The sequence below is a fragment of the Lycium barbarum genome, chromosome 9 (genome assembly GCF_019175385.1).
Source record: "Lycium barbarum isolate Lr01 chromosome 9, ASM1917538v2, whole genome shotgun sequence".
Lineage (NCBI taxonomy): Eukaryota > Viridiplantae > Streptophyta > Magnoliopsida > Solanales > Solanaceae > Lycium > Lycium barbarum.
Window position 1 is genome coordinate 101,505,444 of NC_083345.1, and position 26,578 is coordinate 101,532,021.

At 34.6% G+C, this 26,578-nt stretch overlaps 3 protein-coding genes and 1 pseudogene across 5 annotated transcripts; 2 read left to right on the plus strand and 2 right to left on the minus strand.

The window, feature by feature from the left end:
- Positions 1-1,011: 1,011 nt before the first annotated feature.
- Positions 1,012-3,346, plus strand: LOC132609188 (uncharacterized). The gene is made up of 2 exons (XM_060323059.1): positions 1,012-1,170; positions 2,636-3,346. The coding sequence occupies exon 2, from the start codon at positions 2,747-2,749 to the stop codon at positions 3,101-3,103; it is 357 nt and encodes a 118-aa protein (XP_060179042.1). The 5' UTR covers positions 1,012-1,170; positions 2,636-2,746; the 3' UTR covers positions 3,104-3,346.
- Positions 3,347-5,106: 1,760 nt separating this feature from the next.
- LOC132609189 (protease Do-like 5, chloroplastic) lies at positions 5,107-12,139 on the minus strand. 3 transcript variants are annotated; one of them, XM_060323061.1, is made up of 9 exons: positions 11,828-12,136; positions 9,846-9,989; positions 9,256-9,318; positions 9,054-9,143; positions 7,708-7,830; positions 7,179-7,266; positions 6,891-6,965; positions 5,405-5,524; positions 5,107-5,242 (listed from the first exon to the last, which is right to left on the minus strand). In XM_060323061.1, exons 1-8 carry the CDS (start codon positions 12,068-12,070, stop codon positions 5,418-5,420), a joined length of 933 nt encoding a protein of 310 aa, XP_060179044.1. In that variant the 5' UTR covers positions 12,071-12,136; the 3' UTR covers positions 5,107-5,242; positions 5,405-5,417. The 3 variants fall into 3 exon arrangements, with proteins under 3 accessions (XP_060179044.1, XP_060179045.1, XP_060179043.1); XM_060323062.1 differs by having other exon boundaries at positions 5,107-5,524; positions 6,891-6,956; positions 11,828-12,139; XM_060323060.1 differs by having other exon boundaries at positions 5,107-5,524; positions 11,828-12,134.
- A 4,807-nt stretch (positions 12,140-16,946) lies between these two features.
- Positions 16,947-21,887, plus strand: LOC132609190 (glycolate oxidase 1-like; annotated as a pseudogene).
- A 551-nt stretch (positions 21,888-22,438) lies between these two features.
- LOC132609191 (probable prolyl 4-hydroxylase 10) lies at positions 22,439-25,155 on the minus strand. The gene is made up of 3 exons (XM_060323063.1): positions 24,795-25,155; positions 23,718-23,805; positions 22,439-22,889 (listed from the first exon to the last, which is right to left on the minus strand). The coding sequence occupies exons 1-3, from the start codon at positions 24,989-24,991 to the stop codon at positions 22,797-22,799; spliced, it is 378 nt and encodes a 125-aa protein (XP_060179046.1). The 5' UTR covers positions 24,992-25,155; the 3' UTR covers positions 22,439-22,796.
- Between the last annotated feature and the right edge of the window lie 1,423 nt (positions 25,156-26,578).

Below are 26,578 nucleotides of genomic sequence, written 5' to 3' on the forward strand. Positions count from 1 at the left end.
TGGGGGCGCAAAGGTCAAGGGGTGGGGGCTGTTGGAGGTGGGAAGTAGGCAATAAGCTTGGTAGGCCACTTATGAAACTTTGGGTCAATTTGGTCATGAAAATTGTGAGTATTCTGAAAAAGTAATTTTTTATTTTCAAAGTGAAAAATGATATTTGAAAATTGGAGTGGTGTTTGACCATTAATACAACTTGGAGTTGTTTTTGAATTTTGTGAGTAATTTGGAGCCACAAAAATAAAAATAATTTCTTGGTGTTTTTCAAATTCCGTAAAATTTCGGAAAGTCGAGTTCCGAAATTTTATGGCTAAACATGATTTTCGGAATTCAACTCCAGAAAAAAGTAAAAAATATGCATGACCAAACGGCTACTTATTTTTCTATTCTCACCAAAAAAATTTTTCCTCATTTTTCAAAAACTTAATTTTCTAAATAAAATATTTTTCAAAATATTCTAACCAATCATATGTGAGAATGTTTAACACACCCTAATTGGAAGTTAGACAACGGTCACTTTGAGATCTTAAATAACAATATTTACAATAGGTATTTTATGTGGAATAAAACCAAAAATTTTGCACCATTGTGGTGCGCACTTACAAATCCTTCTATCCGCGCCTAGCCTATAACAATATGATGCAAACAGATATCATAAAGGATCATAAGCCTAACTAAAGATAGGACAGTGCAGGGATTGTCCTTCAAAGGCGCTGGTCTTTAATTTTTGTCATATTTTTAAAAAAGTGATCGATAATATTTTGAGATTTTGAGTGCGAATTTTCGCTCAGTTAAAAAAAAGAAGAAGATAGATTTATTTTACTCTGCTGAAAATGCACAAAAAATAGGCTTAACTTTTATCCGAATAGACTTACTTTTAGTACGAAACTTTGTCTATAAAATTGTTTTTTTTACTGAACCAAAATTCGAACTAGAAACTCAGATATTTTAGGCTAAGGACACAAGTTAAAGACCGGCAAGTTGAGGGCCAAGTATTAAAGACCACCCCCGAATAAGGTTAATCGTGCAAATGACCCTTAAATAATGGGCCTTATTGAAAATGGAAAACCAAGCAAAGATTGGCTGCACGAAAAACGGATTTGGTCTTACGCTGACGAAGGAAGGAAGCAGATTTCGTGAGAAGTTTGCAAATCACAAATTAACTTTTATTCAAAGGTATTCTTCTCTTGCGAATTACTTTCTGCTATTAATTGAGATAATGCGTTGGTTTTTGAGATTGAACTTTTAAAAATAGTTTCAACCCTTAACATATATTTTGTTAATATAATCGAATGCGTGAATTTATGGGTCGGATTGGGAATATCCATTAACGGAATTTTTGAAGCTTTGTGAAGGAGATGAGTTTGGTTCATATGATGCATCTTGGGGGGCTTAAAAGCACTTCTAAAATTAGTTTATTTTCGAGAAAAGCAGTTTATTTTTGATCAATTAATTTAAAAATTACTTTTGAGCAACAATTAGCGTTTGATCTGATCAAGCTTTTAAAAGTGCTTTTGGATAAAAAATATTTTCTCTCTAAAGTTTGGCCTAACACACCTCACTTTTTTTTTATAATAAGCACTTATTGGAAAAAATAAGCACTTTTGGGAAGAATAAGCTCGACCAAACAAGCTATAAATTGGCTACCCATCATTTTCTTTTGTCTAAGTACTGTGGCGGCCTTTGCTTAATTGATTGTGACAAGGAAAGCAATTTCAGCATATTTCCTCTTTCCCAGGATGTCGCAATTTTACTGCTTTTTCAGATATACTGGGTTCATTTCTCGACTGCTATCACTAGTTTTATTTTAGAGTAAATTCGTAAAAAAAAACCCTAAACTATCACCATTTTACTACAACAACATACCCAGTGTAATCCCACAAGTGAGGTATGGGGAGGGGACGATGTACGCACACCTTACTCCTGCCTTTGTGGGGATAGAGAGGTTGTTTCCGATAAACCCTCGGCTCCTAAGGAAAGAAAATAGCAAGATAAAAAGTAAACTATCACCATTTTGCGAGTTTTATACTTAAACTATTGGTGTTTCTGTTAACTCTCTTTAGATTAAAACCCCCTGGGTTGAATATGTGATAAAATATTTAAGATAACTTGCTTGGAGATGCGTGGAAGATGAAAAAAGTCGTAAAAATGAGTCCATCTGACCCAATTAGTTCATAGTAGTTCAAGGGGTTCCGTGAACACCCAATATTTTAGGTATGCAGCTCGTAAAACGGTGATAGTTTAGGAGGGGTTTTAACCTATTCACTCAAGCTTTTTTCCACGTGTACTGCCACTTCGAACTTTTTGGAGGAGCTTTTGGAGCGTGATGTTCAAGTAGCATGTCATATTCCTTAAAAGGGGTATTTTAATGAGTTCAAGGGAGTTTGGGATTCTGTGAACACCCCATTGTGTATGTATGAAACTCGCAATACAGTGATAGTTTAGGGATTTTTAACCTATTTACTCTTTATTTTATTGTGGGGAGAGAGGAGGAGAAAATAATAAACGATCTACTGCTTTAGAGTTTGCTTTTAGTTCTCTCCCATTAATGGATCTTCATGGATTTTCATTCTTGGTGAACATGTCCCAAGATTTTTTCCCATTAGCTAGCTGATTAATTTCCCATCTTGACTTTCTGCAGGGAAGAGGAGTTGATGGTTTAATTTTTGTCTTACCATATGTTGTAGCTATAATTACACAATTGTAGACATTAGTACGTCAAGTTTCCTTAATTGACCTACATTGGACTAAAATGAGCACCATGGAACCAGAGACATACCAACCTGAAGTTGGAAGCTCAAATCAGTTAGAGACAAACAATTCAAATTATGTCTTTCATGTCAAGAAGCTACTACATCGAAGAATGCTGGTCGGTATAAGTGATGGAAGGTTCTTTCTAGGTACGTTTTATTGTGTTGATAAGCAAGGAAACATAATTCTTCAAGATGCAGTTGAGTACCGTAGCACCAGAAGATCTGCTCCTTGTCCAATGGAACAGCGAGTTCTTGGTCTCATTTTAATCCCTTCCTCGTGTCGGAAAACATGTCATGTGGATTGTTCTATTGACGAGGAGTTGTCCCTAATGTCACTTGGGGAGCAAAACTCATAATTATTAGTGGGTATAAACTTGATCGAAGTTGATCCAATTGGATGAATATGTTGCCGGTTTGATTTATCCTGACAATTTGTTATGCTGTTTTCAAGTGTGAACTTTACTGGTGTTATATTATCAGATGTATATTTTTCCTCAGATAGGAAGAAACCTTGATGAGTTTGTCACCAAGAAACCTGTCATTTTTCTGTTGCATCCGTCTCTCTAATGTTCCTTATGGATTGTTTCCTCTTTCCATGATGTCCCTGCCCCAATACCATTGTAATGTTCCAATTTTGACGACTTGCCCTCATGGCTTTGGTCTAGTAGTAAGAGCGCAAAGCTTGATGTGTGGTTTAGGCACAGGTTCAGACCTTGCTGCAGACAAACTCCTGGTATTTAAGTGAAGAAGGGCAAACCATTATCTATTGATTTTCGAACGGTGCCACTTATCCTCAGGATTTCTCGGTTATAAAACAAATTGTTTTGATGGCTAGTGTAAATGAAATGGTAGACCAGTCATCCAGGAGTGTTGACAATGGATGGAGATATCATGAGTGATTCTGGAATACTTTCTTGTTATCTTTCTTCCTTGTTGTAATTGGGGTTGCAAAGGATTGGTTGGTTCGTGTTGTTTGGTGTCGTGTTCATGTAATGTTATAATCTGAATTGCATAATTGAGACTTGGCATCAGTATTTATATGATGTTGTGCCATAGCAAAGGACAATTACATGACATAATGTTGTGAAGCAGATATCTAAGACAGCAAAATGCATAAACGAAAGAAAAAGGAAAGGAAGATTTTGATAATTCTGGTCTGTTTGAAACCAACTTTCATAATTCCCTCTCCATTTTTCCTGGCTATAATCAATGCTTGAAATTTGCTTCATTGAAGACGGAGGCAAGAAAAAAGATGATAAAAACTTTTCTATTCTTTTAAAGACCAAACAAATGAAAGAAAATGACTTTTTGTTTTGTTGGTTTTCTTGCATTTTCCTTTATATTCTTTTCTCTTCTTTCTCTTCCATAGTTTGCAAACAAAATCCGATGTGATTTCAAAACTTATTAGCTACTCTCAATAGACGCCACTCTATTTTATCTTTTAAAAAAAAATCTTGAGTTAATTCAAATTCAAAGAGGATAGCGCAAACCGGTTAATCTCACCAAAATTTATCTTCACCTTTTAATGGTTAATCCGTGTCTTAATAAGAGAGGTTTTTGTTCGTTTAGATTAATCTTTTTAATCTATTTGTTTGGTATGACAAAAATAATTTTTAATGGCAACAAGGGGTTGGAGGGGAAGGGGATGTTGGGTTATAGAATAAGAAAAGTGAAGCTGCTCAGATGGGTCTTTATGCATTTACCACTTTGAATTGTGGCACATGAACAGCTTGTTGCTGCAAATTCTCTTTAAAAGAACACTTCTCGAGAAGTAAAAAATCTCAACGAAAGAAGTCAAGAAAAGACCAAACAAATGAAAGAAAAAGGACTTTTTGTTTTGTTGGTTTTCTTGCATTTTCCTTTATATTCTTTTCTCTTCTTTCTCTTCCATAGTTTGCAAACAAAATCCGATGTGATTTCAAAACTTATTAGCTACTCTCAATAGACGCCACTCTATTTTATCTTTTTAAAAAAATCTTGAGTTAATTCAAATTCAAAGAGGATAGCGCAAACCGGTTAATCTCACCAAAATTTATCTTCACCTTTTAATGGTTAATCCGTGTCTTAATAAGAGAGGTTTTTGTTCGTTTAGATTAATCTTTTTAATCTATTTGTTTGGTATGACAAAAATAATTTTTAATGGCAACAAGGGGTTGGAGGGGAAGGGGATGTTGGGTTATAGAAAAAGAAAAGTGAAGCTGCTCAGATGGGTCTTTATGCATTTACCACTTTGAATTGTGGCACATGAACAGCTTGTTGCTGCAAATTCTCTTTAAAAGAACACTTCTCGAGAAGTAAAAAATCTCAACGAAAGAAGTCAAGAACCAATGCAAACTAAGATTCTGCAGGAACCAACAGGGAACTCAAGACACAGCTTTGATCTCATTGGTTTCTACTTTGTCTAATCTTTCATAGAAAATTTCAGAGAGAACAAATGAAATGAATATAACTAAGTGCAAGCTCACAACATCTTGAATCCAATCAATCTACATATTCTGTGAAAAAACAAAAAAACAAATATGGAGTAAGCACCACAAAGGTTGCAGTTAATAACATGGCCTTTTTTGTCAAGTTCGATACCATGCACTGAACACGCTAAAGCTGCAGTAAGGATCAGAAGGGATCAAGCAAAACCATCTAGTGCGGAAGTAACTTACTGACTACAGATATTCAATATCTGTCTTTGTAAGTTGTTCCATAAACGATCAAGAAAGGTATGGTCCGTACAACTGTGTCAATCGGTATGGCAAAGTTTACCCCCGAGGACATACCTGAGCCTGCATCATGATTGAAATGTAAAAGCAATTAGAAATTTCCTCAGATTTAATCTTTTTCTTATCTCTAAGTTTCTATATAGATAAAATATTCATGAGGACCGCGTCACCAGTGAGTATTAAACTCCAGTAGCAGCAAGAAAAGTAGTAGTTCATCAAAGATCAAGCAACTGAAATGACTATAAAATGGTCAAATATATGGTCAAACTATAGTAAAACACTGTTATGCATGATTTTTATGATATGTGAAACTGAGCATAAAGCAAGAAAAAGTGAAAAACCAGTTATACATGAATGGAGATCCTTTTTAGGAGCAAATCAAATCCGCCAAGTCCCTCCTGTGAAACAAACCTTGATCTAGCACATTTCTGGATCAAATATGATCTAAAAGAAAGTAAGTTTGAATTGTACCAAAATGCGACTACAAAATTTGATCACCCAACTATGGATAAATCCAGATTAGCAAAATTCCCGAGCAGTCACTAGGAGTAATAGCCTGTTTGGCCAAGCTCTTGGGAAACCAGAAATGCTTAATTTGGAACGTTGGGGTGTTTGGCCAAGCTTTTAGAGAAAAAAATAAGTGCTTTTGAGTTTTGAGCAGTAGTAGAAATTGTTTTTCATAAGCTAAAAAGTAGTTTTTCCCCAAAAGCACTTTTGGAACATTGATCAAGCACAAAGTGACTTCTCTATATTGACGAAAGTGTTTTTCAAATTGATTAGTCACACACAAACTGCTACTTTCCAGAAGCACTTTTTCGAAAAACAATTTTGACAAAAAGCACTTTCCAAAATAACAACTCAACTAAACATGCTATAAGCTTCAATGATTCTAACAATCCAATCTAATTTCTTAATTCAGCTTTATTTCTTAGAAAGGCATAACTTCTGATCCTTCTGAGGCATTAATGATAAAAATGCACATGCACATCTTTTACACCTTTCTTCTGTCAGTATCTCTTTACACCTTGTTATGAAAGGGTATTCAACTGAGGAACAAGTTCTGGCATGCTTTTAGATAACAGAAATGTTAATGCCAAAGAATAAGCAATTATGTTGATTGCATACGAAGTTTGACATAAAAAGGTATTTAAAAGGCAACGGATAAAAAATGCTGTGATTGTGCCAAAGCTATGTTCTGCAGTCTTAGGGTATAGGGAAAAGCCAATAGATTTGCAAAATGAGAATATGCTTTTACTTCTATTCTATCAGACAGTTTATTCTACAGAAGTTTCAAAAAGTCTCAAGAGATTTATACTTTTCCAACATTTCGTGAAGTTGTTGAGGCTTCAAAATCAATAGACCCACTCAATAGGAAAATGGACTTGGGAGATTTTATCAAGATTCTCATTAAAAGCAATGAATTTCTGACCTCTGAGGGTGAAGGTTGCTGTATTTACACCAATTACATGACCAGATGAATCAATCAACGGTCCACCTGAATTCCCTGCATAAGTAGGTCAAACTAAACCTAATTTTACATGAATAACTTAATGACAGTATATTTTGTGTATACGATATGTATAGTATATGTATATTCTTACTTAATATACACTACATATACATTTTCCAGCTGTTATTTTTTTAGAGTGGTCCAAAATGGTAATCATCCCAACAATAAAATATCTTATATAGGAAATCTAGAAAGAATAATGTTTACCTGCATTAATAGCAGCATCTGTTTGAATAGCTCCTTTAATGGCAGCTCCATTTGGTGCAGGTATTTCCCTGCCTAATCCACTAACCACCTGTAATATTTGAAGTAATTAGATAAAAAATAACAGTTTATTAACTAGTATCTCTTTTCCCTATGAATAACTGTTTTTTTCCCTTTCCCTTTCCCTTATGCATGGAGAAACATGAGCACATCAATATAACAACTTCGTCAGTTTCCAGATTTTGGTTCCGTTTGGACTAGGCATGGGAATTCTTTAGAGTTGGTAATTTAAAGCATTTTTCAGATATTGAGAGTATGGGTTGAATAAAATATTTCCTTTATTTATATCAAATGAAAAGATGCATACAGCAAAAGGACAGAGCTGCAATCAAGATTACAAGTTATACACTGAGTAGTTTAGTAGATTTGAAAAACAAGTGCTAGAAAGGCTTTTCCCTGGAAATGAAACCATAAATTGAGTCTCTACATGGGTATATTTCTGAACTATAAGTAAAATGTTGATATGTATTACCCCAGTTGTCAGAGTGTTCTCATATCCATAGGGATTTCCAATGGCAAAACAACTTTGACCTACACGTAAGCCACGAGAACTGCCAACGGATACTGGTTTAACTTCATCACCTTCAACATCAACCTGCAGTTGAATAAGAGACAATTAAACCCAGGGGATTCTTTAACCGATCAGCTTCTACAGATATAGAAAGTTGTTAAGACATCTATATTTTGTACATAATTTTTTTTCATGTTTAGTACCCATTCTCTTTTAACATTTCATTTTCACTAGACCTAATCTAAGAGAAGTGTTCTCATTTGTCCCTATATAATTGCTTTTTTGCTAAAGGAGAGCCATGACAGATGACAACTGAGAAGTTAGGGAGGAAAAGGGCATTGGAACTGTAAGACAACAACAGCTATGCCTCAGTCCCAAAATAAGTTGGGTTTGGCTATATGAATCTTCACTGGCCATGTTTCCTCATTTAAGCTTAACTCATGTCATTATCTTACCCAAAAGAAAAGTGAAAATAAGTTAAATATATATATATATATATATATATATATATATATATATAAGTAGTTGTAGTAGACTAGTAGTAATAGTAATAACAATTTTAAAAGTTCTCTATATGTTTAATGGCATATAAACCTATAATAAGGTCAAAATACTCCTAAAAAGTAATAGAATCAAAATCAATGTACTAACTTCAAATGCGTAACCTTGCTCACAGTGCCTGTCCCAACCCAGATAAACGAGGGTTGCTGTAGGCTGGCAACCAACGTAAAACTTGTCAACTTATGATGGTCCTTATAATACAGACTGAAACTGGATGACCTTGTATATAATTTAATAAGTGCTTAAGTACTTTTTAAGTGCTGAAAGTTATTTTATAAGTAAGCAGTTACGTGTTTGGATAAAAGTGCTTAAAGGGTTTTTAGAAGTAAGGGTAGTATTGGAATTAGCAGAAAATATAAGAGATAAAGAGGTAAAGTTGTTGGTCAAACCAAAATGGCTTTTAAGCCAAAAAAAAAAAAAAAAACTAAGCTGGGGTTGAGCAAATTCTTGGTTTTGGCTTATTTTAAGCACTTTTTAACTTAATTTAAGCTGTTTTCTATATTACCAAACACTCAAATAAGTTAAAAAATGGCTTATAAGCTGGTTTAACCAACTTATAAGCCAATCCAAACGGGCTCAATGTCCTCTTTGTAATTGTCATACTTTACTTCAACTAGCCATTATAAAATCCTTTAGATGGAGAAATTTAGATAAGTAGAACTATCAGTATAAAGCTGACCAGTATGAGATAAATTAGTAAACAATGGAAATTGGCAACATTATTAAATAATAGATTGATTTAACACCTTGAGAACAGCCAGATCATATGCAGGATCAACACCTACGATCTTCGCTTCCTTAGCTATGCTTTCTCCCTTAGCATTCACTAAAGAAACCTGAAAAGGAATTTCCTTTAAAATTAGAATTACCTGAAATGGAGCTGTCCTGTTGAATATCCAGATAAGAACTGAAAACAAAGGGATATAAAACACCAGGAATACAGAAAACCTTACAACGCTGCAGTCCAGTTTGATCAGTAGCTAATTTTGCAACGACATGGTAATTGGTTACCTGCGATAAATGCAAAATAATCATGCCCCTTCTCAGAGAACTGTCTGATTTCAGAATTATAAGTACACTGTATTTGGTCAGTACCACAACAAATTTACAGAAAAATTTGAAGCAGGGGTCAGATATTTAAACGAGATATCCAAAATTCAAGTTAATATTTTGGTAGCGAGAAACAAAAGGGATTTTTTCATTTTGGGCCCATCAGCTGAAATTAATTAAAGGTGCTAGCAAAAATATACAAAACCTATACATTGATTATGTATATTATATGTATATTTTTTAATACAATATGCATATTATACTTCATATATAAAACCTATACATTTTCTGGCTATTATTCTTTTGAGGGGTCTAAAGATGTAATTATCCATTGGAATCTTGAATTCAAGTCTGACATCAAGCATTTAACTTTCTTTGAAACGAGGCATTTAAATGTCTTTAGATAAACAGCAGGAAATTATCTAATTTACATGGAAAATTAAGATATTCATTGGATATCTGTAATCCTGAAAGTTGAAAAATCGTACAATGTGACCAAACTTATCCCAAATGAAGCCCGAACCTGTCCCTTCCACTTTTGCGTTCTCGTCATTAGCTAGCACCTTAGTAGAGTCATTGGAGCCTTTAGCCAGCTCAAGGTCTTTAATGAAAACAACAGAGGGGGAAGTTTCCTGCATTTGCATCATTAGTTCTGTTACTACATTTCGAACAGATAAAACTCACCAATCAATAAACATGATAAGACAAAGATGAAGATTTGATGCTTTCGTCTTATTGTTGTTGTGAAGATCTCGGATGATTTATTCATGACCATATTAAGAAGCATTTAAATTTATCTTAGATCTGCTCTATAGCCTTCTTACTGATACTAAACTATAACGCGTAAATTATCTGATTTGAACAAAGTGTTTCCTTTCTACACTCTCTATTCAGTGATATGAGACAATTATCTTTCAAATACAACAAGAGTTTGACAAGGTTGACAACGGCTGCAAAGTAAGCATAGAAGTCACAACTATCATGAGTTCAATTCCACTAAGAGTCGCATTATATTGTCCTAATGAAGATACCTGACCCACAAAGTTCAGTTGGTATATAATGGCTTCTTACTTCGAGACATCCAGTTTTCAATCTTTACTTTCCATACAGTAGCAAGTGGGCGGATTAAATTTGTAAGCTTAAAACAGAAGGGGGAAATGAATACTCAGTAATTCCTTTTTACTATATGACAGCAGTCTGTGTTGTATTAGTTATAATGAAAGAAAATAGTAGTTATTGGAATGTTTGTTTGATGAAGAAAGCTTTACATTGAAGTTTAACAAATTTGAATTGTTGAAAGTTGTATAAAAATAGAATGGGAACCCAAATAGAATAATTCAAACAACTTTGGGTTCGTTCAAGCTAAGAAGAGTGTTATATAAATTGGGACAATGGGAGCAGCGTTTACTTGATATAGTATAGGGATATAATGTATTCTTGACTCTCCACATTACAAAATGGTCTTAGTACTAATCCCAGGTTCCTACTCCAATGAAGCAAAATGGTTATTTTCACCTGTTCAATAGCATTTCAACAATAAAACACAAAAAGAGCCAAACTGGCAACACAATTCATCATTGAATTTTTCTGCATTTGGGCCATGCTCAAGTCAACAGCTAATCCACAAGCACTCAAAGGGGCGACCTAGTGGTCAATAAAGTGATTTGATAACCATAAAGTCTCAGATTCAAATTTCAGCGGAAGCAAAAACACGAATTCCTATAAGCAGAGGTGAATTTAGAATTTAAAGTTTACGGATTCCTATAACAACCTAAGTTAATACTACAATAATAATTGGGCTCACATTCACAAAAAATATAAATATTTAGTCAATATCTTAATATACAGGGTCTGCACAAAAGCTACTAGATCCCCATGAACCTGTATACAGGCCTAACAATCCATCTCAATTTGTTTGTCTTAGTTTGACTGGACATGAAGTATAAAAAAGTAAAGAAAACTTTTGAATGTTATTATCTTAAACTAAGATCCGTATAATGTATTAAGTACCAAATACCCTTTAATTGAGTGGTCTTTTAAACATGTTATGTGGGACGTTAAAATTAAAAAGTAGTCAAATTAGAAAAAGAGACAATTATTTTTTAAAAGAAACTAAAAAAAAGTAAGACAGACAAATTAAAAGAGAGGGAGTAATATACAACGAGAAAGCCAATCATTGGGTTTTCTTCTTCTTTTTAACCAATTGCACTAATCCTCTGTCCCATAAATACCTTTTCCTTTTTAGTTTGTCTAAAAAAGTGTCACCTTTCTGCCATTACATACAACTTTAACTCTAAAATTCCCTTTTTATCGTTAATGAAATATTTAAAGTTTAGTTAAATTACAAATTACAAAAGTCTTTCTCTCTTTGTTTAAGCTCTTAAACTTTGTGTCAAGTGAAACGGTGTCACGTAAATTAGAAAGGACGGAGTATATATTTTACTTGTACCCTTTTGGGTGAGTCATTTACCTGAAAGAGGTGAACTAGTGTATCTTCTTCTTGTTGAGGTTGATCGATTTGGAAGGCAGTAGCAGTAGCAGGAGAGTGATGATGAGATGTATTATATATGAAAGAGGAAAGCAGTGAAGAAGAAGTAAATATCAATGCTTTTCGCCTTGTCAAATATTGGGTTTGAGGGGGCATTTGGGTTTGAGGGGTCGGAACAGAAGGGAGGATGATATGCTGTGGAGAAAATACTCCCAAGACCACCATGGCTCTGAGTGCCTACTTGCAATGCAGACACTAGTGAGTTTAAACCAGATAACGTTGCCTACGTGGCTTAAAGTTGACCCAACTCAATATTTTGAGTAAACCAGCTTGGATTCTTAATTTGAAAGTTTCAAGGGCAATTAGCAGGAATGCCCTTATTTGGGGTGTTCTTTAATTTTTGTCATTAGTTAGAATCCTTTAGTTTCGGATTCGAACCCTCATTTAGTTAAAAATTAAAAAAAATCGCAAGGTAGAGATTTACCTGCAAAATTCTGTCTCAGGCAGAATTTTACTACCTCCAGGCAGAGTTTGAAACTCATGTAGAGTTTCGCCTTTAGGTATGGGCAGAGTTTTGGCATGCCTGAAGGCAAAACTCTGCCTTAAGGCCTAACTTTACCACAAAACTCTGCCTTGCGAGATTATCCTTTTTTTTTACTGAGCCGAGGTTCGACCCCAAACGTCATGATATTAGGTGAAAGGGACCAAAATTAAAGACCACCAATTTGAGGGCCAAAAATTAAAGACCAGTGCATTTGAAGGGCACTCCGCACAAAAAAAAAAAAAAAAAAGAAGTTTCAATAGGTTTTGGACTTGTGTATATGTTCAGTATAGGGCCCGAGAGCTCCGTGTGTGATTCAACACTATTGCATGGAAATTTGGAGTTTTAGGTTCGTAAGTCTAACTTGAGGGTTGAATTTGTGTTGTAGCATTCCCCTTTGTGTTTTGAGCCTTTGGTCAAGTCGATATAGGATATTTGGACGTGTCACAACGATTTGGTTAGGATCCGATGAGTTTTAATCGTGTTGCGATAGTATTTGGTGTTTAAATGTTGTTTTGAGCATAAACGGTACCACAAGAAGCAAATGAGCTCCAAATTATATTTTTATTGAACCATTAAATTCATATCGCGATTTCACAACTAGAGAAACAAGAATCGTCAAATTTGGAGACCGTATGAGTGAGTCATGAGCAATTTAGGATAAAAATCCATTGCTGAGTTTTGGTTGGTTTGGTGCGACCGCACCCCGATGTATAAAGTTGGCAGATTTTGGTATTTTTCAGCATTTGGGGAGCTAGGAAGCTCGGATTGAGGCAATCTTGCAAATTGATTTTTCTTGTACAAAAGCTGGGTAAGTGACTCTACCTTACTTTTGGTCATTTTGTAGGAATACCCATTGTTTTTCATGCTTAGCTTCATGGATTTGAATGTGAAAGTTGGAATACTAGCCCAAGGTGTAAATGATGAGTATAATTTTTGATGATTTGAAGGACGATTTGATATTAGATTTAAGTCTTGAGCGTATTTTGGACTCGTATGAGTACGGGTAACATGTTTATGACATAAAGTTACGATTTTACCTCTGAGGCTCGGGTTTGACTTTTTGATTGACTTTTTAGTCCGAATCATTTTATATTACAATATGGGCATCGTTGGACTCTTTTTAACCTCATAGAGTAATATTTTTAAATGAATTTGACTTGTTTGATGGATAAGGACGTGATAGGGCTTCTGAAAAGATTAAAACATCACTTGGATCGAGGTAAGCTAAGACTTTTATTGTAATAGGAGAACTTTTCCGATTAATGAATTGGGTTAAGGGTAAAAAGAGGTACTGAATACGCGAGGCGATGAGCGCTTATGCAACTGCTAGGTTCCATGCCAAGGTATTTTTAGTTGTTATGTGTGCTTCTTTCGTGCTTGTTGATTGGTAATTGAATTTCTGAGCATATTTTCAATGATTTAGCGATAATACATGTAGTGTTGATTTTCATGCTAAAACATTACCACAAATATCTCATGAACTTTACGACAATTAAGTTGCATATGTTCAATAATTCAATGCATTGACTGTTTCTATGTTTTATGTGTGAATTTGAGATTTATGTGCTATAGTAACATTCATTCTTATACTTTGTGATGGTTTATATGGTTATAGCCCAATGAGATCTAGTTCCGAGCAGAGTTATAAGGTTATGACCAGATGAGATTCAATTCAGGGAGTGATGAGATTATGGCCTGCCGAGACCTTGTTTCAAGCAGATTAGACTATTACTGTTGAAATTTGGTTCTAGCAGATTAATATGATGATTATTCACATGATGAGATATTATTCTGTGCAGGCGTATCGACAACATAGTTGTACCCCATGGGTCATTGGCCAATAACCGGTCCAGGTGTATACGGAGTGTTAGGAGCGCTTTATGAGACAATTGTAGTAAAAGGTTTGCATTAAATACATTTCATCCTAACTCTGGTCTATGCGTTTTATATGTTGTTGATTGAATCTGTGCATAATTTCCTCATTTCGAATAGTTCAAGGGCAGAATTGATACGTTTTCCTTTATTCTGGAGCAATCGCATAGTAGAAGGTATTTTTGAGTTTTGGCTAGTTAGATGGTATTTTTGATCTAGTTGACTAACAACGAGGATATTTTTGAGACAAAAACATAACAGAAGATAAAATTGACTTTTTCGAATAGTTCGGGGGTATTTTTAACTCCTTTTCCTTAGAAGTATTATAAATCCAAATATTTTATATCAAAAAAATACAGCAAGAAAGTATTGATCACAGAAAAATCTTTTTTACTGCCCAAATAACCAAATATATTTATATAGTATAATTTAAAATGACATAAATGGAGTGAAAAAAGAAGCTCTGGGTTGGATTTGGCACTAGAAATCTAATCCAATAAAATTAAAGCAAGAAGTGGATATGAAAGATTAAATAAAGAATACATGTAAAGGTAAAACTACTAACGATAATTTAGATTTATTTAATCCATTCCATCAATAAGGAGACAAGCAAAATAATGCACGGATGATATTATATTAAATTAATGATGAAGAAATTCGGGCGTATGTTTGTCAGCAGCCATGACTGTAATGTGAGTGGATTCAATGAATAAAATAACAGAATTCTGATTCAATTTGAATACCATTTCTGATCACGAGAATATACCATGTTATCTTGGACTTCTTTTAACTGAGCATTTGAATATATGATAATATATTTTTATTAGATATTTTCGGTTTAAATTTTGAAACTTTTTTGCGCGTGTCCTCGAATTCTTGTTACAAGTAAACCCCTTAAAACATATTAATTCAAAGTAATTATACGCATTAGGTTCAATAAGGCGTTAATTCAGGCCTTGAGGTTGATGCACATAGTTAAAAGAGATAAACATATTTGATGTGGTTAACTTAACATACTCTTAACGACATGCGCCAATGTTTTTTCAAATTTTGAATCCGAAGTGTTTAATAAATTGTAATTCAAGTGTTTACATGAAATTTACTAACTTGTCGATATATTAACCTATGATCTTTGTCCACGTAATCAAGTAATCCCCCGTTCAGTATTTGTCTTCGCTCTCCAATCTTTCAGTTTTCTAATTCATTCTGATTAGTTTTTTGAATTCTTGTCTTTAAATTGAAACTTCTCGGTGCCTTCTAATTTCTTGGTAAAAAGTACTCCGTCCGTTCACTTTTATTTGTTTACTTTGAACTTTTCACGCTGTTTAAGAAAATAATAAATGAAGCATAATTTACCAATTTACTCATATTTGCCAAGTAAACACTAGACCACAAGACAGTCAGCCACCCCAGGTCCGTTCTTGTTTTTTTTTTTTTCCTTCCTTATTCTTTGCTAATAATCAGTGTTCTGCAGATATAAGATTACAGTTTATACTATGATAATGTGATCAAGGTTTCCATATGCAACATAGACTCTGTGTAAAACACAGGAAACACATAATCTAACAAACAATTTTTATGTCTGCCCTCAATTCAGTTTAAACGGTTGAGTATCTAGCCGTCTAGAAGTGGGATACGGAAGAAACAGGAACAAAACTAAGCACACCTGTTCAAGTAAGTTATCTATTTTCTCTTCTTCGCCAATTAGCCGATCGCCTTCTTTAGGATGCAGAGTGATTGTTGTAAAATTAAAGCACATGATACCCCACATTTAATTATCAAGTCTGCCAGGAAATACTATTTTACCAATAACATTCATGTCCAAAAGATCAAGATGGAGAAATGGTTAGTGATACCAGAATAGCTAATTAGAGCAAATAATGTGTCATTTGCTTTTTAGATGATCACATCATCGTGAACTTCTTGTTCTTCAATCTCTTCCATTTTTAACAATGTCTCTGGTTGGAGATGAAACTAAATGAGCAGTGCAATCACTGTATGACATTACAAAGAGAAATTTAGGTCCGTTGTATATTTGTTCGCCAGCAATATCAGCCAAGTTATGATTCTGCTGCTTTATGGAAGTTAGCCTAAACTAGCATTACTGTTTTGCACTGACCTGGGGAGCCCTTTTAGCATTAATGCTTTTGCATAGGTTTTTTTGCTAATTGTTGAATCTTTTCATTTTCTTCAGCTTTAGTTCTGTTTATTTTCTATTGTTTTCCGTTTCTGAAAGCATGTATTACTCTTTCTTGACTTTCCTGTCAAAATTAGAAATTTCTCCTTTTTCATTCCAAATGATTCTAAAGCCTTATTGATCTGAAATTAATTATGGTATTTGTGTTCAGCAGACAGCACTAGTGTTCCATAAAATGGAGAGTGTTACCAATGTCATGGAGTACGAGATCCTAGCAAAGGAGAAACTACCCAAAATGATATACGATTATTATGCCTCTGGTGCAGAGGACCAGTGGACACTCCAAGAGAATCAAAATGCTTTCTCTAGGATTTTGTAAGTATTTCTATAAATATGTTGATACTGTTAATATTCTGTTAACCTGAAGCATTTGAAATGTAAAAATATAGCGAGTCTGAAAAGAACTTTTTTTGTGCAAGCCACTGAAATTTACTGTTCTTTCAAATAGGTTTAGGCCCCGCATTCTTATAGATGTAAGCAACATTTATACAACCACAAGTGTCTTGGGATTTAAAGTTTCGATGCCCATCATGGTTGCACCGACTGCAATGCAGAAAATGGCTCATCCTGAAGGTATCTGCTATTGTTTGTTTGAATTATGGCAAAGAGAGTTGGCTATGTTGCATCTATTGTTAGTAATTCTGTGTTTGTGATTAAGACATGTACGTATGAGACTTGACACTAGTAGAAGAGCTAGAGTCTACTGTTCTTACTACAAAAAAAAAAAAAAAAAAAAAAAAAACTGGAATTAGCTACAAAATCCGTCACTAAATTGCTCGTAACTAACAAAATTTTCTAATAATCCATCGCTAAATAGGGTTAGTGACGGATTTTTCTGTTTAGCTACAAAATTTGTCCATTGCTAATTCCTGTTTCATATTCTTCCTTTCTTTCTTCTGGAAGGGATGATTACTGATTGATACTAAGATGGTGAGTATCACTAAAGTTTGGACTAGGAACGCATGGCTTATTTTCTATGGGAAACAGTCCTGAAAAGTCAGAATTTGAAATAGTTGTACATTGACGTTTATAATATGGAATGCCGTTTTTCAGAATTACAAAGAGAAATCATTCCAAATTGTTTACTTGCAAGTGCTTCACGTCCTATCTTTTATCCTACAGTTGTAAGCACGTCATGGATAACATAGCAAGTGAGCTTCTTTTTTTTTTTTTTTTTTTTTTTAGAGTTATGTTTGTTACAAAAACTCAAGGGGTTCACATCAGAAGCTTTAACTTATTTGTTTTGTTTAATAGCTTTACGCTATAGGTAGACAACTGTTTGCATATGGTAGCTTCAGTTAGTAGCAAATGTAAAGCTAAATGACTATCAACTTCGGTTAAATTTGGGAGATGGTTAATACTGAGAATTTTGAGATTGTAAGTGATACTTCAGCAACGTTTGTCTTAGAATCCAATACTTTGATGCAGGAGAATATGCAACAGCACGAGCAACATCAGCTGCTGGCACCATCATGGTTAGGATTTCTATAACCCCCCGCACCCTGAACTGATTAAGCTTTAGCTGAGTGCTATGATTGTAGCTCTAAATTTGTTTACTTACGTGCATGTCCCTGCTATCCACTGAAACTTAGTTGGTAATTGTAGACATTGTCCTCAGGGGCTACTTCCAGTGTAGAAGAGGTCGCTTCAACCGGACCAGGAATTCGCTTTTTCCAGCTCTTTTTCTGTTCATTATTCATATTAACTCATAAGGAAGTGCTTTTTTTTTTCCTTCCTTCAATGGAATTATATATTCCCACCTTAGTCCCAAAAAGATTGTCATAGTTTGACTTGACACAAAGTTTAAGAAATAAAGGAAGACTTTTAAAATGTGTGGTCCAAAACAAGCCTTAAATATTTGTGTGACTGTAAATCATCTCATAAAGTTAAATTGTTTCTAATTATAGAAATGTGTCAATCTTTTTGGAACAGACTAAAAAATAAAGGAAGACAATCTTTTTAGGACGGAGGGAGTACTTGTTTTTGGCATGTCCATCAAAATTTATATTACAGAAGCCAATCGTGGGTATGTATTAATATTGCTTAATCATGCAATTAAACCCTGCGAGAAGAGAAGAAATAAAATAGGAAATGTCTTAAGAATTGGTTCATTAATAGCATGCAGTAGTTTGAACTGCGTCAAATAATGAAGTTCCCCAATTGTAATGACATACTAATTATTAAGAATATTCGGCAAAAAAATTCTTAGTGATTTTCTTGACTTCCAGAAAGCTCATTAAGAACTTTTTAAGCGATATTTTTAGTGATTCTCTCCACTTTCAACATGCTGCTTCACACTTGAGGATGTAAAGCAACTTAAGTCGCAAATCAAAACTAGAAAGTCGAGTTGAGTATGTCACAAAAGGTAGCTGTTGAAGAAGCACTCGCTTGGCTAATATTTGTCTAAAAATAGTGTCTTTGGAAACTAACTTGGTTGTGTTGCTACTGTGAATCCATGAGAAGTGCTGGAATTTGAGGACTTGGATGCTACTAGTTTTACTACATGACAAAGACAAATAGGCTGCCAACTTGACCAAATTCTGACAAACCAGATTGGGCATTGACTAGGCAATGATTTGACGATGACATGACCGCACAGTGACATAGTGTTGATTGTGCAATAACGTGTCGCTGATTGGACAAAAGTTAATTGATGACTTGACAGGTCAGCTGACATGAACAGATAACATAAAAAGATAGACATAGAATAAAGGTGTGCTGTTGGAGTGGTAATTGGAAGCATATCAGAATAGTAAAACGCGAAAGAAGAAAAGATATTGGTCATGTGGGCAGCGTACAGCCACCTTCCCGTAGACAGAATCTATCTAGATCTCTACCAAAACTGTACAGGCTTTGATACCATATGAGAAGAAAAGAAATAAGAGAGTTTCTTATGAATTGGTTTTTAGGTCTTTCGTTGTCTTGCATTCTCACACTAATTTCCTTATTCTTCTTTTTCCTGTATTTTCCACACCTAGTCATAACTACGAAAATTTTAAGTGACAACTGGTTTGACATGCTTACCGTTTTTAGATGAGGTTATTAACTAGAACACAACCTAGAAGCCTTTAGGTCTTTATTATGTATCTCAGGTGTATAAAGACAGGAATGTTGTTCAGCAACTCGTAAAAAGAGCGGAAAGGGCTTTTTCCATTTTTAGCCCATCATCCGAAATTATTTACGGGCGCTAGCCTAAACATACAAAACATATATACTGGTTATGTATATTTATGTATACAATATGTATAGTTATACTTAATTATACAAAAACCTATACATTTGTTGGCTATTATTCTTTTGAGCGGTCCAAAAATGTAATTTCCCCTTTAATTCGATCTTCAGCTTGTTTTTTGCATAAGCAGTGTTGATTGATATTGTGGTTTCCATTTGGCTCCTGACAGGTTTGTTTTACCACCTCACCTGACACTGAAGAACTTTGAAGGACTGGATCTTGGAAAGATGGATAAAGTAAATAATCTGACATACTTGAGACTAAAGTTATAAAGTTGTGCAATTTTTGCTGACTGTACACTTTGTTTGGTGACCCTGCATGCAGACTGATGACTCTGGACTTGCTTCGTAAGTTGCCGGTCAAGCTGATCGGTCTCTTAGCTGGAAGGTATTTTGCTGTTTTACTTCATCCTTGCAAAAATAACGGATGTATACTTATTGTAATCTGAAAAACTCTCTTGTTAAATTTGGATAGGATGTGAAATGGCTTCAGACAATAACACACTTGCCAATCCTACTGAAGGGTGTTTTAACTGCAGAAGATGGTATGCCAAAATATTATACATGAACACTCTGCTTTTTTCTTTTTCTTCGTATTTAGTAATTTTCATTTGTTGACGAGTTTAGCAAGGCTAGCTGTAGAAGCTGGAGCAGCTGGAATTATTGTGTCTAACCATGGGGCTCGACAACTTGATTATGCTCCCGCAACAATTATGGCCTTGGAAGAGGTTAGCTTACTACTTTATTGAAACTATGATGCCTTTCTTTGTTGCAACATATTTGAATTACATTGCTCAACTGCTATTACATTGATGTATATAACAGACCCTTTATATATCTTTTCTCCTTTCTTCTTTCCCCATCATCTATATAAGCATGTAGAGACTTCTCATCTCCACCAAGCTATGCGCGTAGAAAAGAACATAAAAATTAAACTGATCGTGTTTTTCTCTTGCTTCTCTCTATGCTTCCTTCACTCTTGTGAAAGTGGGGGGTTTGGGGTGGGGGATAAAGGGAGGAGAATGTAAATTGTGTCCTAGGTGTGTGATTTTGTTTCTGGCTGCTTTATCTTTTGCAAGTTCCTATTGCTAATCAACTTGTTGAACCTTTGGACCGCCTCTTTTCTAGTCACTTTTGATAAAATCTTTCTTGTGATTTTGTGTTCTCTTATTAATTATGAGAAATTGTTTGTTTTGTTTGAGCCGTCTTCGCTTAATGCATGTAGGAGGGGGGGCTGGGGCTTTTCCCCCACAACCCCTTTTAAAAGTAGTGTCTCTGAGATCATAATCTCCATAAGAGTTTTACATGAAATTATTTCTTTTATTTGCTGATAGAATTTTTGCTTCTTGAAAAACTTGCAGGTCGTTAAAGCAGTCAACGGAAGAATTCCTGTTTTCCTTGACGGTGGAATTCGTCGTGGGACAGATGTCTTTAAAGCACTGGCTCTTGGAGCATCTGGTGTATTTGTAAGTAGAGTTATCACATAATTTGGCACCAGTTTTAGAAAGTACCCCTCTTCAAAAAAGGACTTAGGCCTCATTTGTTTTTGAATGTGAATACATATCTAAATATTAAGACGTGCATTAAGATTTAGATGTCTGAATCTGAAAACACATCTAAATATTAAGATGTTATACTAATATCTGAATACTAAATAATTAAGACTGTTTTCTCAACATCTGAATGCATAAATTGACACAGAACTGACGATTTTGCTCGATACATTCACAGATTGGAAGACCAGTTGTGTTTTCATTGGCTGTTGATGGCGAGGCAGGCGTTAGGAAAGTACTTCAGATGCTTCATGATGAGTTTGAACTGACAATGGCGTTAAGTGGTTGTCGCTCAATCAAGGAGATCACTCGTAGTCATATTACGACTCCTTGGGATTCCCCTCGCATCACACCCCGGTTATAAGCTGACCTCTCAACTTCATGCACCCAACTCCATATATATTCAAAAACAAAGTTGCCCCTATGAGAATAACCCCTATGAAATCTATTTGCATTTAGCAAGAGAAGTTTTTAGGCAGTGCTAGGAAATATGTATCTGGCAAAATGCAGCCTTTGAACTCTTTTTGCTCGCTTGCATTGATACTTTGTTTTATTGTAGGCAACCCGTCATATCTATCATATTGAATTGCAACCAGTGATGGTGTAAATTGTAATAGGTGGGGAGTGGATGCTGGAAGTTTATTCTCTTTCGCCCCGTGATACCGTTTTTAACATTCCCATGTTCCCTCATGGTCCGATATGGGTGCAAAAAAGGGAAAGAAAGGGATGGGGTTGCTATCGCTGGCTTAGCGGCCTCTAGTGGGAGGATTTTTTTTTCCCTGCTCAGAAATTGCAATTAGCTAATGTGGGAGGATTTTTTTTCCTGCTCAGAAATTGCAATTAGCTAATGTGGGAGGATAGCTTAATGAGCTATTAGCTCAGTGGGAGAGCGCACCCTTCATAATATTCATCGTCGGTTGGTTAGCTGTGAGAACTTTTTAGCCACATGGATAGTTAAATGTGCTCACCAACGCCTGTAGATCATTGAAGGGTGAAGGCATGTAGTTCAATATATTTATTAAGTAGGTTTGATATGATGAAATATATTATGGGAATATCACTAGTTATGCGATGATTTCTTTAATTCACTAAATAGCATTGAATCTTTCATCTGCGGCAGATGAGAGATAGCATGTACTTAATAGTAGCTAGTTTGAAATTACTGTTATCAAAGTCATAAGAGCCCTGATCTCCGATGTGGACAAAGCTTTGACCTTTTTTTTTTCCATTCGGTGTCGGATACCAACATTGAAGGCTGACTGTATTTGGATTCATGCCGTGTAGGGCCCATTAGCTTAGTATAATGCCAAATTTAGAACCTTAGCTTATAATGACAAGCTTTCGGAGTTTCAACTATTAAACACTTTTCCAAGTAAAATGCAAAGAAAATGCGAAATGGTTTTTAATGTATTTCAAATAGTGATCAGTTTGGGCCTCAGTCCTTGATATGATTCTCATTGGCTCGAGTGCATTTATAGAGCCTATGATTTGTGATGGAGCTCAACTTAGAGTCTACGATCTTCATTGGAGCTTATTCACCACATTTGAAGCGTTTCAAAGGGCCTCGAGTGTGTATTTCCACACTTCACACTTGATGATGATCATTGATGAGAGCCAAGTCTCTACGAGCTCCATAGAGGTGGAATCCTACAAGGTTTGGGAGATTGCTTGGTTAGGAGATTATGTTGAATTGAGATGAATACTCTAAAATGAGTGATAGTTTGTTTGGTAGAATTAGTGTAGTGCTAATCTAGTGATTAGTGTTTAGTGATGGTTGATTATGGTGGATTCCATTGTTGGCTATTGAACCCTTTTTTCATTGATTTCATATGAGAGTTGTTCATTTATGGATTCATTTGATTGACTCGTAAATTAAATTCAAATAGTATAGGTTCGTTAGTAGGAATCGATTAGGAGGGTTTGGGTTTAATATACCTAGATTTACCTATAATTCCTTTACTAATTGAGTCTTACTTCTATCCCTCTTCTTCTCATCCCAAATTCTTCACTTCTCGTCCCTTGATTTCTTCGCTATCTTTATTTCCGCTTATTTGTTGTTTAAATCCGTATCTTCCACAAGCCGGATCATATCAGTCCCATAAGTAAAGAATTCTGCTACTTTTGCCCTAATTTTTTGTAAGCGGCCTGATTTGCCTCTCTACTTTGAGAAATAGTTCATATTTACCCCTCGTTATACTATCAGTCCACTTATACCCCTACCGTTAGGATAGTTGTAATATTTACCCTTATATTTAACCCTTGTCCACTGTGGCCAATGTCGTGGGCCAGGCCTGTCCACTGTGTCCCATTACGTTGCCACATAAGAGGCCATGTCAGCAATCCCAATTAAATGAGTCTTAAAATTAAAAGACCAAATGATGCCTTCTTCTTCACCATTAAAATGCCTTCTTCTTATCAAAATGCCATTAAAATGCCAGCTTAAAAAACAAATAATGAAATCTTTAAGAGAGATACCAAGAAGTTATGGTAAACATAGGCTCTTGGTTCTAAAGAAATCACTTCAACCCACTGATCTTTTTTTCCATCGTCATCATCATCTTGTCTGCACCCAAAACAAAACAAAAAGGCTTAATACCTAGATGGACCCTTAAACTTGGCATGTTTTGTAAGATAGGCATATAAACTTATAAGGTGACCAGATAGACACTTAAACTTACTCAAAGTGTATTTTTCAAGTTTTTCAGTTGTTTTGAAAACAAAAACTATATTTTTCAAACACTCACAATTTTCATGGCCAAACAAGCCCTAAATATATCACAAAATATTTTTTTTAAAATGCAAAAATAAGGCAAACGCATATACATGAGACTATAAATGTGCACTTAAACCAATAAATACTCGCTAATCGCAATTTTGCAGCTTTCAATTAACTCGGATTTTTTTTTTACACTTGAATAATTAAAAAACAATAACTTTAACCAATAAAAATCCTTAAAAAAAGAAATTTCAAATTAAGAAATTTCTAAGTTCAGTATTTCAAGTGTAAAAGAAATTTCAAATTAAGAAAATTGTAAAGCCGAGAAGAAAATCCTTAAAAAAAAGAAATTTCTTAATTTGAAATTTCTTTTTTTAAGGATTTTTATTGGTTAAAGTTATTATTTTTTAATTATTCAAGTGTAAAAAAAAAATCCGAGTTAATTGAAAGCTGTAAAATTGCGATTAGCGAGTATTTATTGGTTTAAGTGCACATTTATAGTCTCATGTATATGCGTTTGACTTATTTTTGCATTTTAAAAAAAATATTTTGTGATATATTTAGGGCTTGTTTGGCCATGAAAATTGTGAGTGTTTGAAAAATATAGTTTTTGTTTTCATAACAACTGAAAAACTTGAAAAATACACTTTGAGTAAGTTTAAGTGTCTATCTGGTCACCTTATAAGTTTATATGCCTATCTTACAAAACATGCCAAGTTTAAGGGTCCATCTGAGTATTAAGCCAAACAAAAAAAATTAGCTATCAGATCCCTACACCAATTGCCATAAGAAAAAACAAAAAACAATCAGCAAAATTCAACTCAATTGAATGGTACCTTTGAACAGTGTTGTGTGCTGTAGAGCTAAGATCATGTGCTTTCTGAGAACCCTTTGAACTACGAGGAATGGAGATAATTCGGAAAGCAAGAAAAATGAGACCCACAAATGACAACAAAATAAATCCACCAAAGATTAGTGTAGAATTTGAGGATTTTCGAGGCCCAACTCGGGAATGTCTCCCTTTAACTGCCATTGCTCCTCAAATCTGTAGTAACAATCAAGAACTGAATTTGCAAATCTTGAATTTTTTGAAGATCTGAATAAGACTTTGATTCAGCCCATGGGACTTGGGATCACAGCTCGTGGGTGTTTTTTTAGGTGAAGAAAACGGAGGGGGTTTTTATATTTGGTGGAGAAATGGGTCGGTTTATGGGTGACATGGCCTCTTATGTGGCATAAAATTTTCACCGTGACATTTATTTAAAAAGTCATTGGTCACGGTGAACATGGAGTTAAAAATAGGAGCAAATGTTTCAACTATTGTAACGGTAGGGGTATAAATGGGCTGATAGTATAACGGGGGTAAATATGAACCTTTTTCCAAAGTAGAGGGGTAAATCAGACCCTTTTTCCATAAATAAAATACTGTAACGTCATATTAAAAAAAGAATAAAATAGAAATAAAACATGATTCACATACATTACTATAACTCTTCTCGATGATGTTTTCAGTTTTTAAAAATGTATTCCAAATAACCTCATTAGAAATTATACTAAACACTTTTTTTAATATTAGGCAACAAACGATCATTAAACAACTCATTATTTATTTGATTCCGCAAATAGTTTTTAATCAATTTCATTGACGAGAAAGAAGATTAAATGAAAAAAAAAAAAAAAAAACAGATAGCACAAAAGTTTAAATAACTGTCGCACTAGTCAACAAAAGCGACTTTGGACTAACTGGTTCAATGTTTTGTTAACATCCAAGAGGTCAGCGCTTTGAACATGGACAATATATGCTTTTGCAAATGTGGTGCAAAAATTTGAGAACACCAAACGAACTGAGTTGCTAGTGTCAAGCAGGGTCATTTTGTTCAATATAGGTATTTTTGTTTCTGCCTCCTAGTTGTATATGTACTTATTTAGCAAAATTTACCGACAAAGCGGTGTTATGTGACACCACGTAGTCTAAGGTAAATCTGGCCCTGCATGTTATTTTATAAAAATACATTACAAAAGCCTACATTTTTCAGGTTCTTCTTAGAATAGACCAAATACAAAAAGCTCACTTTAAAGTAATGGTGCAAACTTTGCTTGTTCGTTTGGTTTGATCTTGATCTTAAAATAGACAAAAGAATTAATTTCCATCACATTTATACTTCAAGGACCAAATGGAACTAAATCCCATACACAAAGGACCATTTTGATCATTTTCTCTAAAATGCACCATATATATGGTGCCCAACATTTTTAACATTGAACGATTGAGTCATAGAACTTTTGAGTGGGCAAACACAAAAATAATTATGTGGGGCATAGAAAATTAAAGTGACGGACTTCAAACGACAACTCAACTTTACCTAAACAATGAGAAAAAGAAGAAGTTCTCTTTTGTTAGGTTATAGATGTACACAGAGTCAAAATCATGTATTTTGTCATGAGTTTGTGTGCGGTTAAGGACATACACAAAGTCAAATCATACATTTTGTCATGAGGTTTGTGTGTTTAGTGTAATATTAATTTGCTTTTTTCTTGTTGCGCTGTTTATGGTCACATAATCAAGCCACCCAATGTCTTTTTATATGCGTAATATACAGGGGAACGATTACGGATGTCC

What these genes read in the sequence shown, in the direction of transcription:
- LOC132609188 (XM_060323059.1), top strand. Translation starts at nt 2,747, where the DNA reads ATGAGCACCATGGAACCAGAGACATACCAACCTGAAGTTGGAAGCTCA.
- LOC132609189 (XM_060323061.1), bottom strand. Translation starts at nt 12,070, where the DNA reads ATGGTGGTCTTGGGAGTATTTTCTCCACAGCATATCATCCTCCCTTCT. An exon ending in CACTAGTTCACCTCTTTCAG is followed by an intron (nt 9,990 to 11,827) that starts GTAAATGACTCA and finishes ATGCAAATGCAG; the next exon opens with GAAACTTCCCCCTCTGTTGT. An exon ending in AGAACACTCTGACAACTGGG is followed by an intron (nt 7,267 to 7,707) that starts GTAATACATATC and finishes CAAATATTACAG; the next exon opens with GTGGTTAGTGGATTAGGCAG.
- LOC132609191 (XM_060323063.1), bottom strand. Translation starts at nt 24,991, where the DNA reads ATGGCAGTTAAAGGGAGACATTCCCGAGTTGGGCCTCGAAAATCCTCA. An exon ending in GCACACAACACTGTTCAAAG is followed by an intron (nt 23,806 to 24,794) that starts GTACCATTCAAT and finishes TTTTGGGTGCAG; the next exon opens with ACAAGATGATGATGACGATG. An exon ending in ATGTTTACCATAACTTCTTG is followed by an intron (nt 22,890 to 23,717) that starts GTATCTCTCTTA and finishes CAAACCTTGTAG; the next exon opens with GATTCCACCTCTATGGAGCT.